General features: G+C 46.0%; 1 protein-coding gene across 7 annotated transcripts in view; it reads left to right on the top strand.

Moving 5' to 3' along the window:
• The window catches only part of pleca (plectin a), an 84,877-nt gene that overhangs the window by 11,435 nt on the left and 58,475 nt on the right, over nt 1-14,967 (top strand). The window contains exon 1 of one of the 7 annotated variants that reach the window (XM_019257749.2): nt 3,414-3,718. The exons of 5 other annotated variants lie outside the window; for them this stretch is intronic. In XM_019257749.2, coding sequence (XP_019113294.2) covers nt 3,628-3,718 — 91 coding nt within the window. In that variant the 5' untranslated portion in view covers nt 3,414-3,627. Of the gene's footprint in view, nt 1-3,413; nt 3,719-14,321; nt 14,484-14,967 lie in introns of those variants that run through there. One more of the 7 variants, XM_019257752.2, reaches the window with a different exon arrangement.

Here is a 14,967-nt window from a genome sequence, read left to right on the forward strand (position 1 = left end):
CTGGCAGAGCGGTGCAGTGTTCTTACAGTGCCCACGTTTGATCCAGGAACATCACGACGGCTGTTTGAGTTCAGCAGATATCCAGAACAAGACGAGGCTGTAAGGGAACAGAACATCCTCGATCTCGTTCTTTTTTCTTTCTTCCATTTCTTCAACTTTTCCAGAGTCCACACTTCAGATTAAACACGTGAGTCAGCGCTGTCGTTTCTGCTCGTAACAGATGAATCATTCAGTGCAGCTTTTGTCGTGGGACTCGTTTTTGTTAGAATATTAAATTGTGGATCCATTATTGATTTTACACTTTACAGTCATCAACAGTACATGAAGGTATCTGTGGGACCCTGAGGTGCTCTGCAAAGTGCAAAGTGCAAAGTTTCCTCTGTGTTTTATAATTGTGTGATGTTGAAGTCTGTTCTCATACTGTTTCCCTCAGTGGTCAGACTATGAACCAGGACAGAGGTGTTTGTGCAGTATGCATGCTGGACACTAGAGGACAGTATCCAAAGATAAAGTGCAGCCGAGCGTGTCTGCAGGTTCTCTCTGTTCCTGATAACAGCTTCTCCTTTCATAGCTCATGTAGAACTTCATGTGTGCACAGCAGTAACAGATTTTTAATTGCATTTGATTACATTTTTATTTCTTCATTAAAATTGTGGCTATTTATTATTTCCCTGCATGCGCTGTAATGTAATGCTGCTAATGAGCTGCAGTACCTGTCACCACAGTAACAGTAATTACAAACACTGGAACAGTTGCACATTATCCCTACGCTGACTACATTTCAACCTGTGATTAGTATTCAGGCTGCCAACCTGCACAACTAACCACACAAAGTCTTTCAGACACAAATCAGTGAATACACAGAAAACAACAGTCCATGAACAGTGAGTGGGAGGTCGTATCCGTCCTTAAATGTGTTGTTTTTGTCTTTTATTCGAGCCGAGGACGTAAATTAGTGGCACAGCCGGAGCAGAGAGTCTTTTAGTCCGGTGATGTGTGGGAGGGCCGCTTGGCGCCGCAGTGAGAGGCTCGAGCCAAAACCAGACGAGCAAACACAAAACCAGAGACAAAAGTGAGAGGAGGTCTCAGACAGTGAGAGGTGGCCTGCAGGGATTCATACATTTAGTCCAGAGCCACGTTGTTATCATGGAATGAATCATTGAACATCTCACGGTGATGTGGTGATATCTCAGAGATGAGATGACGTTGAAGAGTGCACTGCACGCCCCGGACGTGTTGTCAAACTGTTCTGGCTGCACAGTGACGGTTCGAGTTTCTGTCCAGTGGCTCCGTTCTCTGAGTTTTCATGGTGGCTGTGAAGTTTTCTGTCATCTGCTCCAAAGAAGCCACTCAAAATGATTTTTCAGGCCAGTATCGAATGTGAGATTTGAGTCGCACTCCGAATGCAGGTGCAACTCACATTCGATCAGAGTCAGTGTTAGAGTCATGCTTTGTGATCAGATTGTCTGATCTGTTGTATTGAATCACGTGACGTGTCTGCAAAGGTCAAAGGTCAGCGCAAACACCCAAATAACACGAGTGTGTCCATAGATGGCTGAACAGCCCTCACAGATATTCAGCATCGTTTGGCTGTGCACTCGTGCTCCCTCTGCTAGAAAAGATGGTTTTTATTAGACTCAGTTTAAAGTTGGCTCCGTTCAAACGTGTGTTAATTGTTTTTTCAAGCTACTGACGTGAATATTCCAGATTGATGGAGTCTCCATGAAACGAACACAGTTTGCTCACATTTAGGTCATAACTCACGGGTTGGGAAACCGAGCGCTCGGTCGGCTGTCTCAGTGTTGCAATGTCGCACTTGAGCGCACTCGACAGTGTTGGAACGTTTTTCACATTCCTGACGTGAAGGATTTATTATCAGCGTATTTAAATTTGCAGTTTCGTGCTGATGAAATTCTCCCTAATTCTACCGAAAGCTGAACAAACAAACCCGACACACACACACACACACACACACACACACACACACACACACACACCAGCTCTATGAGAAAGTGATAACACACACACATGTGCTCAGGCGAGATTCATTACTGCTGTGAGCAGTCTGACTTTAATGCTCTTTATTTATAACAGTATCATTTAGTTTTATTAGGATGCTCGTCTGCACTGGACCTGAGATCATTCACAAACTTTTACACTTTAGTTTGTCAAATAAATATTAATATGATTTGTAGAGCGAGGTTTGTGATGGTACCCGAGCTGTGTGGCTCAAACAGACACACACATAATTACACATAGTACAAACACGCATTATGTAATGACATTGCCATGAGATGCTGTAACACTCTGCACCAATATTTGCCTCATGATGAGCATTGTTTTGGGCACATAGTATAGCAGGAAGTCTTGATATCATCCCTCTACCCTGCAGTGTTTTCCAGCTCCTCCTGAGGATCCTGAGGGATTCCCAGTCCAGATGAAACATGTAGTTCCTTTCAGCGAGTTCTGGGTCTGCACTGGGGGTTTTCCTGCCGGTTGGATGTGTCTTGAAAACCTCCAAAGGATGGCGCCCAGGAAGGCGTCCTAATCAGACGCTCCTGTTAATGCTGCAGCTGTACTCCGAGCTCCTCATCCCGCCAGCCTCAGATAAGAGGATGTACAGTGTATATAACACTGGCAGAAAGTAAACACATATATTAAACAGCTCAGTTGTGAAATCGTCCAAAGAATCAGCAGAAAGTTTTCCATGTCGACACAGATTTTTAGAAACAAATACTCTCTCTGAACTTTTCCGTCTGAAAGAGAAAAGTTCTGAGTAGCTGCAGTTTTTCTCCCTTATGAATCTTGTCACAGGTTCTGAGATGATTCACTTTAACATTCACACTCCTTGACATAGGGAGGGAATCAGATTTCTTTTTGGTTTCCACGGTTACATCAGGAACCAGGAGGAAACACATCACGCAGTCGTTCTTATGTGATGTGACGTACTGTTGAACTCCAAAGTCAGTCTTTATGTTTCAGCTTTACTCTTCTCTGCTGTGGTTGTGCTTGTCACACATGTTGTGTGTTCTGTCCCGTGTGAAGAGGTGTGGCTCTCTGAAAATCTGCCGTCATTCAGCTTTGGGAATATGACGTGACTTTGGAGGAGAGGACCACGCGAGTGTTCAGGGAGTTTATTTTAAAGCTGTGAACGGTGAAGGATCCACTCGGCTTGTGCTTGCCCCAGTTTCTCCAGCGGCAGCAACTCGAATAACCCAACACAGCTCTGTCATTTGTTTTTTCACGGAGGTGTGTGTGTGTGTGTGTGTGTGTGTGTGTGTGTGTGTGTGTGGGACTTCAACTGCTATCTATCTGTGCGGTGTGTGTTCGCCTCTGTGCCTTTAAGAGGTGGGTCTGATATACGCATGTGTGTGTGTGTGTGTGGGTATTTCTCAGCAGAGCAGAGGAGTGGTGGTGGTGGTGGTCTGGAATGAAACCTACAGCTTTATAGAGGGAAACAGTGTGAGTGAAGAAGGTGGGGACAGTTAGATAGGTGGACAGACAGCCAGGAGGGCTTTTATCAGCAGTGGGGGGGACTGAGAGTCAGAGAGAGCTGTGCAGAGCCAGTGGAAAGTTTCAAAAGAAAGTTTAAAGAAAGTTTAACTCCGGCTCAGTATCAGACAGGCCATGTCCGTGCCCATGCCTGACCCGGGTCAGCGGCTGTCAGAGGAGCAGGACTATGTCCAAGCCTATGAGAACGTCAGAGAGAAGTATAAAGGTAACAGCACCCCCTGTTTTCTCTTCTTCACTGACTTTTACTGTACGTGCTCATGATATCCCCGATCCCAGCATGTGTACTGTGAGTGCATGCTTCACTGAGAACACTGTGTCTGACTCTGCAGCATTAATTGGTTCCACATTGATTTGGTTCCCTGTCAGTTGCAGGAACAGGAAGTCTAAATATCTCAGCTGTTTGTAAATGTGGTGTCACACATGCACAACACAAAGTTCAGCATCAGATCTCTGTTGTTGCTCTAGTGGACCGGTGGACTGTTGTTTGCTCTGTGCTGATTCTGGAGAGTTTCAGTGAGCTGCAGGTGGCCTTCAGGTGAAGAATTCCTGCGTGACCCAGTCTGTGTTCTCTTTCCTGACCCGACCCGTCTTTGCATACAGGGAATCACTGATGGGGACAGACAGGTGAGACATTTGGGCCTCGGTTAAACGGCACAAAACAGCTGGCAGCCAGCAAGCTGGTGCATCACCTGACTGACTGTCTGTCTGGGTATGAACGACTTGATCGTGTTGTTCATTCCAGAAAAGCAGAAACAGGAAGTCTGAGCAACCCTGAAGATGTTCCTGCAGCTCATTTGTTTAGGCTGAATCTGACCTGCGACAGAATCCGGTCCAGCAGCAGCAGGTTGAAACTGGTTTTTATTATTAACATTTGTACAAGATAGCTTCACAGCTGTAGAGCATCAGCTGAGCCCGGTGCCATTTCCTGTTTGCCCAGCTCCTGTTCTAGCACGACACCAACTGTCAGCACCCCCCACACTTGCCCTGGGGCCTGTAAACCTCCTCTTCCTCTTCCCAGTGGTCCAAGACTCCTGTGGTACAAACTACAAACACCTCTCGGCTGCTCTGAGCTCACAGTCTAGGCAGCCCGGCTAACAAACTGAGCTAACAGCAGCTTACTTTACTCTTCATTTGATTTGCTGCTTTTTCTCTAATTTATATGATTTTAAATTAAAACATCTTTCAGATTTTGGACTTTTGGCTCGACAGCATCTGATATGTCACTCAGTAAAGACCTGAACAGCCGAGTCCAAGTACAGACCTTCAGAATAAGAGCATTATTGGTCTGTGTCACACCACTTATATTATATAATCCAAACTCAGTTGCTGGCGTGCAGGTGTCATATTGAGTTTCGGACCAGCTGCCTCTCGCCTCTACGGGTCGCTCTGAGTCTCAGTGTGTAAGTGAAGGCAGGTGAACTACAGCAACATCTGGAGGCAGTTTGAGCGAGGACAGACTGACAGGAACAGCTGTTCCCCCCTTACCATCCATATACAGTAGCACATACTGTAAGTGAGGTCTTGTAGAGCCATGAGTAGTTTGTTCTGTACAGGCCTCATAGTGTGTGTGTGTGTGGGCATTGTTGCTAAGAAGCTGCATGGATGTTCTGGTTAAAAATAGGCTAGAAATAAAAAGAAATCATAACTGTGGGCACAATTTCCACCCGCCTTACAGCAGACTACCAATAAGAAGTCCTGGTCTTGGTCTCTATGTTGGGAACAGTATCATTCCATCCAGTCACAACAGTCTAGTCATTTTCTTCCCATGCGGTTGCCTACTGTGCATGTCACCGCGGGCAGCGTTCCTGCTGTGTCGCTCTCTGGCACCGGCCCGGTGCTCCACGCCCCCGCCGTAACCTCCAGCCCGCCGTGCCAAGATCTCACTTCCTGCTACTTTTTTTGTCTTATTGTTGGTTTTTGACTTGATGCTGTTTGTTTTAGATGATTGTGAAAGGGGAAAGTCTGGACGCGTATCTGGAGCACGGAGCGTGAAGAGAGCGAGAGTTGTTTTTATCAGCTGATCTGATTTCGGAGCTAAAATGGGTTTATTGTTTTGAGGTTTGTCATGAGATGGCTGCTGCGCCGGTCTGTGTGTAGTTCATGTCCCATCAGAAATAACAAATAACAAATTTAAAATCAGCCATTAATCACCTGCGGCTGATATTCCTGATTCATTGTAAGTAGCTGTAATTATTAATATGACCGTGCATAATTTAAATTCTTATTACCTCGCTCTGCTGACAGTGATGGATTCTCTTCTATTTTTAGTTCTCGTGTTGACACTGGTTCAAAATTCTTAGCACTGGTGAGAAATCAGATCCTGAAAAAAGTCCCTCATGTATGACTTTGACTCCTGGGAACATTTTTTTTCTAATTGGCAGCATCTGTTCACATGGATATGACTTCATTTCACATTAAATAAGATGTTATTCTCATACAAGCTGTCCCGTGGGACCCATTTCCATAAGCTACTGCAACAGGTGAAATTCAGATTCTCACGGGAATGATGAAGAGCGGCGGAGGCGAGCGGCTGAACAGATCTGTCGGTGTAAAACACGCCGCTGTGCTTTAAATACTCTCTGCAGATATATCCCGGGAGTTTACTCTGTCAGTCTTCAAGTTATTCTCGGTGGACAGACTTCTGACATTTAGCTCAATGGGATGTTGCTTTGGAAGGTTGGAACCTTATGTCAGAGGTCAAAAGTCAAATATCAAAGCATATTTTTGTGCAATCAGAAGCTATGAAGTTTATTTTTGGCGATGTTGGGCAGCTCCTACGATTAGAGATGTTTGGATAAATCCTCCCATGCTTGGAAATCAGAAATTTTCAGAGCTGCAGGAACATTTCAGGGTGGAAGGACTTCAGTAATGACTCGCTCAAATACAGAATAACCAATAACTCCAGCTGACCTCGGCACAGGCTCAGGTGACCCTCAGAGGAGTTTCCTCAGGTTTCTAAGGAGGACTTCTTACAGCGCATTCTTCTGAATGTCATTGGTGGTTCGGCTGCCAAATATCCGAGAGCTTTCTTCTCAGATGTTTTGCTTTCAGATTACTGCGATCTAAGATCATTACCGTGAACCAAAGCTGAGAGAAAATCTCTTCTATAATGAACTGAAATAAAGCTGATAAAGGAGGCGGAGGTTATCACGGAAACCTGCGCAGACAAAAAACAAAAAAACAAATATAAAATCTTTTATTTTTCCTGTTCAGCTGTGACAGGCGACCTGACAGTCGTCTTTGTGTTTGTCCTGTAAACTGAAGGCCTGCGATTAGATCCAGCACTCGGTGTCTCGCTCCCCCTTCTTAAACACTCTTAAATAAATAAGCCAATGCGCTGGGAAACCTGCAGCTACAGCAGACCTTGTTTTTGCATTTGTACTCTGCAGTGTGTGTGTGTGTGTGTGTGTGTGTGTGTGTGTGTGTGTGTAAATACCAGCAGGATTCACGTATAAAAGGCCTGAGATAAGTTTATCTTGTGAATCACTGTTGAGCTGGAGCTCCCCCGCCTGCTCCACACTTCACTTCCAGTACTTGCCTCAGATCAGTTTCATGCAACCTGACCTCAGATTTAAAAATAGTAACCGTCCTCGAGTTGTGCACGCGCGTCGCCGTGCACCTAGAGGATCGCCCGTACGCACGATCAGTTCAAAATCAGTTCCATTAGTTCAGCCGACAGGTTGCATGCAGTGAACATCTCTGACATGCAGTACACCTGCCCTTTGCTGAAGCAGACAGGTGTCCTGTGTGTCAATCATAAAATCATGTATCACTGAAATACAAACTAAAGTTTGTTAATAAAGAAATACTTCAAATCTGAACTCATTTATCAGCCACAAGCTTCAGTGCAGGAATATATTTACAGCTGTGTGTGAGTATCCTGTGTGACGTGTGTGTGTCTGTACATGTGCAGATAACTTGTGCAGTTCAGTGTGTAAACTTTCAAAATAAAAAAAAGGCTCTTATATTAAATGACTCTTAATTTCCCAACTCTGTCAATCATCTGCTGACACGCTCTAATCAGCATCGACGTACAGAGCGAGAAGTTCTGACAGATTAACGTTCGTGGCAGTTTACAGCAGCTGTTGGACACATTTGTGGAAAAATGTGCATGTGTGATTTTTAGCAGCAGTTTTTCTTTCATTCATTCATCAGTTCGGAGTCTCCGTCCTGCTGGTGGAAGGCCGGCTTGTGGACATAGGATTCAGTCTGCATGCATGACCCTGAAGGGGTCAGGATGTTGACTGGAAAAGGCGGCTTCTGCTTTTTAAAAATATTTTGAGTGACTGCTCATATTCACGCAGGACAAGAGGAAAACAGATGCAGTGTGAAAGTCACTTGTGCATTGTTGCTGTGATGACCTCGCTGACAGAGGACATACTCATATATTATCTCCACATATGTTCACACCTACCCTCGATCCCACAGCGCCGTGCCGACGGGGCGGCTCGGTGTACTGTAGATTACCCAGCATCCTCGGCTGCAGCAGAGTCTTCTCACCTGTCTGTTACTTCACATGAGTTTGTAAGGTGACCTGTTTGGTCTGTGTTTGTTCACATGTGCAGCTGAAACATCGTGTATTCTGAGTACATAGCGAGGTGTGTATGAATAATTGGATATGGCTTGTCACCAGTCTTGTTTTGTCGTAGTTTCACTATAAATTAACCAGCTACTTTCTCGATGATGTATGATTTGCATGATAAACTTGCAAAAGGTAACTATTGTTTCGAGACTCACATGAATTTCTTTCCCTCTGCTGAAAACTGTGGAACAGAAAAACACATAATTTCATTATTTCTTGGAGCTCAACTGAAGGAACAAGCCGGAGAACCACGCAGAGTCTCAGACAAAGAACTCATTCACTGGTTACAAACCTTGTAACTGCAAACTAGAGCCGTAAATTTGTCCAAAAATGGAAGCTAATAACCTGAAATTAAACCATGGCTGCAGTAAATACTTCATTCTGATTGGCAATAGGTCCAAAAAAACATTAAATATCCGATGAAGCTGCCAAAAACCTGAAAGCTGTAATGTCTGTTCTGCATTGGGCTCGACGTTGGTTGTGCCACTTTGAATGACAGCAGTTCAATCCTCTTTCATGATGAATGACATCAAGATGTAATTAGCTTCTTTACTGTGTCTCTGGTTTCCTGTGAGGAAGGATTTGAAGTCTACAGAGTGAAAAGTAAATCCCAACCATGAACCACCGTAAAGAGAACTCAGCCCGAGCCTGATGCTGCTGGGACCGAGGAGCTCTGCTGTAATTGAGATGGGATTTGTGTTCGGGCGGAGGATTAGTGTCTTCCCGAATCCGTAGGGTCAAAAACAGCTGATGTCAGTTATGCAACCGCACTGCAAAATATTCATTCTACCAATTCAATCACATCTCATGCTCGTCCTTAACCGCCTGATTTTACTGCTCGTAATGTTTCTTTAAATTTAAAATTATGTCGCAGACGTGTTAGAGCAACAATGCACAGAAACGTCTCCTCTATCATTATTTCCATAGAGGCTGTTGAGTACAGATACATTGCCCGCTTGCCCAGCTCCTGTTCTGGCACGACACTGGCTCCGCCCCCTGTCAAACCCTCCCCATGCCCCCAGGGCTGTAAACCTCCTCTTCTTCTTCTCTCTTGTACAAACATAAACACTCCCCTGGTGTTTTGATCTCAAACTGAGCTGACAGCAGCTATAGTTTACTTCACTGTCCATCAGGAAACTCTGTAAATCACAGAACTCCAGCCCTGTGCCTGACATGATCAGGTGTTTGGACTGAAATGATTTCCTTCTCTCTCTTCCTGCTCGTCATCAGTTTTTGAACAATTAACCTCGAGCGATTTCAACAGTACGACGTCAGTGTTTACTTTTCCCACGGTGTCTGCAGATACTGATGTCACATGCAGTCCACTCGGCCGGTCTGGTAAAGATATTGACCGATAGCCTCGGCGCTATGAAGGATGTCTTTCTAATCTGCCTGTGAGGGGGATGAGGTCAGCGGCAGAGAAGTCTGTCTGTTCGCAGGGAGATTTCAGTCTCCAGGATACGCTCAAACACAAACTGTCATTTCATCCCTGCATGGCGCTCTGCACACTCCAGCTATAAAAGATATAAAAATAGATTCATATATCAATCCAAGTAGTGATTTGCATTTGAGTTCTGCAGCTCCACACAGGTCCAGTGTTTCTGTGCGGTATGAGGGTCCTGGCCTCGCGTTGGTCCTAGGGTGTGGAACAATAGTGCTAACACCCTGGTTCTGGCATGCTGTAGTAAGCCGGACTAATGCCAGGAATGTCAGTAGTGATCCGGCTGGCATGTACTCTATTTTTCAGGCGAGTTTTAGAAGCGCTGCTGCCTTTTCCATGTATCCACGCCCCATGTGTGCTACCCCTCTGCAGCCGTGATAACGACATTTACATTGATTTTCTCTCCTCTCACCTTTTTGAGAGGAAGAATGAGCTCACACAGCGACTTATGCAGAGAAGATCATCAGTGAAATAATCAGTGTCCTACGCTTACTATGCTGTTCCTCTGGCTGCATCTCTGTCAGTGCTACACAAAAGACAAAAACACTGAATGTGTCTCTTTCACAGTTGTGGATGTGAACGGGCCTCAGAATACATTTTTCATCGTGACACGTTATGTGAACTCCTTCAGTGTCGGCGCCCCCTCGTTAAGAGCTCCCCTTCTTTCTTCCATCTTAAGGCGCCTCAGAGAAGACAAACAGATCCTGCTCGTTTAGTGGAAGCTCATTTATTTCTATCTGGTTTTGCTGACATGTTGCACCACCACGTTTCTACCGCCACTGTAGCTCCTTCACATGTTTGCAACCTGAACCAGACGCTGCAAACTGGTTCTTCAAATCAATGCGGAACATACATTAAACTGCTGGTAACTGTAGCACAGAAGGACTTCTGCTTCATGCTCCTGTATGTCACCATCCATCCGTTTTCTGTCACCGCTTATCCTCATCAGAATCACGGAGGGGCACTGGACCCAGGGTGAGGAGAAGGGTCGCCAGCTCATCAGAGGCACAGTTTAGAGTCACCAATTAACCCGTGCATGTCTTTGGACTGTGGGTTAGGGTTACGTACCAATGCAGACTCCACACAGGACGGCCTAACTTCTTGTTGTGAGGCGATAGAGAAGAGAGAGGCCATGCTCGGTATTTTACTGTGCGTACTCACTAAATTAAAAAACCACAGACGGACCTCCTCTAAAGGAAGTGACTGACCCGCTGAGTGTCCTGTTGTTGAGGATGTGGTGTTAAATCAAAATGCACATTGTGCCAAATCCAAAGTAACTGCTGCAAAAATACCCCATCACTATTTTATTTATTTATTTTTTTCTTGCTAAATCATTTTGTTCTCACGCGCTCCGGTAACGAATGTTCCGAGACACGCGACTGTTTGTGGCCTGGAGGTTTGGAGACGTTTGAAATAAACTGTCAGTCTTTATGTGTCAGGACCTTTTGAATCTTCCATGTGTGAGAGAGGCAGCGATAGTAAACAGATATTTTTAGCTGACTGCTTTGTTGTCTGTTTGGTGATGTGCGCGCAGATCGGCTGCAACAACTGCACCCGGAGTCTAATGTCACTTTAGTGAATGCGGTGTCGCCTCCTCCCAGGCCTCTGATGGTGCACATCATGCCCGAGATTGGTTCGTCTCCTCAGCTGCACCCTCTCACCCTCCCTTCACCACAGAGAGCGCTGGTCCGGCTCCAACTCCTAATGGCCGAAGCTCCTCGGTGGGAAGAACCACATCCCAGAGAAGGGTGGAGAAGGGTGGAGGAGGGTGTATCAGGTCTTCCCACGTCTGATTAAGAGCGATATGAGACACTGGCTGTGTGTCAGACGCCGGCGTACTGAACAGCTGCGTGGAAACAGAAACACCAGCTGATGTGGAGTCAGGTGGCGTACACCGCCACAAAACAACGTCCAACGAGGAAACTTGATCTTCTCTGTCCTCTCACATATTTCGTTTGCATCATGAACAATAGCATTAATTGTGCCGGGTGGAAGTTTATGGAGCATTTCACAGATTATCTGTGACATGAATCTGATTCTGCATGTTCTCCCCGTGTCTGCGTGTCTCTCCAGGTGCGGCAGCTTCCTCCCACAGTCCACAGACCTGAACCTGAACCTTTTGTACCGCTTTAGTGTCCCTGAGTTTAGCTGTATGTATGTTTCTGTCTGTTCTGCGTTTACGTACAATGAGAGCACCTTAAAAAGTGACTCACCTGAAGCTGATCCTGATGATCTGAAACATGGGTGAGGTGTGAGAGGAGGCCAGCATCGTTTTATCGATGGCTGCATTCCATTTAGGTGTGCCAGTTCCAGTGCTCTGGTGTTATGCACACAGGCCTGCAGCCACGCCTAAATGGAGCCGATCCATCACTACTGTTATCAGTTATCTCTGCTGTCAGGAGACTAAATGTCTGCTGCAGTTTTAAAAATCACATCTGTGCTAAAAGAAGTTGAAGGAGGTCGCTGAGTCGAGTCTGCACACTTTGCTTCCTCCTCAAACGAGGCTGAGTTTTGAGTTGGGGCATTAGTGGAGCGTCTCTGGAGGAAGGATTTGCCTGAAAGCCTCGACTGAGTCACAGCAAAGTGAAATATTCGATTAAACAGAATGGACCGCTGTGATTTGGGAGAGAAGCTGCATCACTTGTTCTATAGTTGTGTTATTAGCGTTTGAATGATTGAACATGTTGTTGACTTAATATTCAAATCACAGATTCTGTATCTGTGTTTCTCTTGTGCTGCGGCTGTAGTTCGCTGAAACCGGATCCGTACTCAGCCTGACAAGCGTTCATTGATTGTGTATTGATTAGAGAAAAGGCTCATCACAGACCTCCTGCATCATTTCTCGACTGTAGCACGAGGATGTGGCAAAGCCAGCGGCTGAAAATATCCCGTCAGTGTAACGCAGTTTGCTGTGCAGGTGTTCTGATTCTGAAGACGAAGCCTCGGGGTGAGAGAGAGTGCGAGGTCAGAGGCAGGATGTCGAATTCAACAGGACTCTGCTAGAAGAGAAAGCAGCTGGCTCGAGTACAGTTAGAAAAGAAACATGTATGTCCACGTTGGGCTGAAATCTGAGCGGCTCTAAGACCGCTCTCCTCGTTTGTTTCACCTCACAAAGGACGCCTTGTTACATTTCAGGACATTTCTAAATTCTGTTATCGTGATTTATCGTCCGCGCTCGGTCTGTGAAACATTTCATCTTCCTGTAATGAACAGCAGCTGTCAGAGTCTGAATCTGAATCTGAATGTGTCAGACATGCAGCGCTGATGGATGCTTGTTTTTAAAGCTCGGCTTTTAAGCAGTCTGCCCACTGAACACTTCATTAGGAGGAAGACGAACCTTGAGCAGGAAATTGCATCGACCCTGAAACTTGAGCCAGTGTGACCTGTGGCCCTGATACACGGGACCACATGAGCATCTGTCCTGTAGAGCTGCAGGTAATTAATCAGATCACATGACCCGGGTGGAAGTGGCAGTATAGAAACCTCAGATCTTTGATGAGTAACCCACAGCGTCACCCTCTGCATGCAAAGAGTTTGTTTTTGGTTTCATCACAGTTACGGTGTTAATATCAGACAAGACGTATTCATACTGAATCCTCACAGACCTCCACGGTGAAGTAATCCACCTGTCGGTGCCGATTCATCCGCCAAAGTTCGAAGTTCATGATTATGTCGTCGTCTCATCCGTCTGTGGGTCAGTGTTTATTCAAAAATCTGCATTTCTTTTGTGGATAATGTTGTTTCATGATTTCATTCCAGTGACAACTTGTTCTGTTCCTGCTGGACATGCTGCTTAAAAAAAAAGATATGAAGAGTACTTCCATTTCTCCATGTTTGAATCCACCTGTGGGTGAAGCTGCACATGCACAGGTCATATTTTGTGCAAAATGTCAGTTTCAGCATCGCTGACTTGCACGACACAGCCCCATGCCGAGCGGAGACTGCTGAGTCAAAGTCAGCGTAACCTTGACCGTCATCTTCTGAAATCAAACTGTCACAGTGTAAACTTTATGACTTTATGACTGCTGCTGTGTTACTGGCAACAATTACTGAAAAGCAAATGGATTGTCTTCTCCTGCAGCTGTTCTGGTTGTAGATCATCCAGCTGTCATCATCACTTGTGTAACTGTCCTGGAGTTTAAAAAGCTGCAGCTCATGACACATGATGAGGATTTAGGCTGATGTAGTGTTGTTTACATTTTTATCGATGATAAGATGCTGTTACGTGATGTTTCATTTCGTTTCGTTCCTAAAAAGTGCTCCGTCATCCGAGGTCCAGAAGTCCTCTGCAGTACTTTTCCTGAAAAATAAAAAAGGAGGAGACAATGCTGAGTCACAGTCACAGACACTGCTGTCCTGATGGAGGACAAGGAAACCTCCCAGGGACTGTTCGACACATCCATTCAAAATAATTGATAGTTTAATTTTAATTCCCTGAATGAGTAGATTCATATTTTATCAGGACATTTATGTCTTTACATCACAGTGTTCTCCTTCAGTAGAAAGTCTCCTCACCTCCTTATTCAAAACTAACACGCTACATGCTGTGTTGTGATGTGACAGCGGAGCGTGACTGTTATTGGTGGAGGCACCTCCCTCGATACGCCACGAGGATGAAGGACGGCTCCACATCAGGGAGGGGTGGGTGATGATGAGAGGTGGAGAGGAGGGAGGTGTGCAGCTCCCACAGCTTCTCTGGCTGACAGGGACTGTGTTGGAGCGCAGGCAGGAGAGAGGGAGAAAAGAGGGAGTGATCTAAAGCAGCGAGCTGCCAGCTCCTGTAGCAGAGAGCGAGGCAGCCTGCAGTCAGCAGAGACGCCTCCATCCTCCAGCCTGGTGTTTCTGTGTCTGAGCCGAGCTGACCTTGCAGAGCTCACACTCGCCTGTTTGCAGCCTGGAGCATGGATCTTGGAAGGTCTATCCAGCACGAGATCAGCTCTCTCAAAGGTACTTTAATATCATATTTAGCTTCCTCTGACTGTCATCATCATCATCATATGCTTTCAGGACCGCCTTGTTTTCCCACAATCCCTCTGTGGCGAGGATCTCCTCATCGTATGGATGCAGGCTGAATTTAAAAGTTCAGCTTCAAGGCGTTAGCTGGGTTAAATGGAGGAGTTCTAATCCTCCGTCCTCGTTTCCTCTCTGCATAGTTTCGTGGATAAAGGAATGAAAAGCTTTTGTTCCCCTTTGTGCTCCGGCGTGACCACAGGGGGGTTGGACCAGAGGTCAGGGGGGATGATTGTGCTGAGATGGTGTTTTACGAGCATCTGTGGGAGGCTGCTGCTGCTGCTGCTGCTGCTGCTGCTGCTGCTGCTGCTGCTGCTGCTGCTGCATGCGGCACGGTGAATGCGTCTGCGCCGGGAGATGCAGAGCACATCGGCTGCTGCATCGCCGCGGTAACAGCAGTGAGACGGCCAAAACGCCACCC

The sequence above is a fragment of the Larimichthys crocea genome, chromosome XIII, assembly GCF_000972845.2.
Source record: "Larimichthys crocea isolate SSNF chromosome XIII, L_crocea_2.0, whole genome shotgun sequence".
Lineage (NCBI taxonomy): Eukaryota > Metazoa > Chordata > Actinopteri > Sciaenidae > Larimichthys > Larimichthys crocea.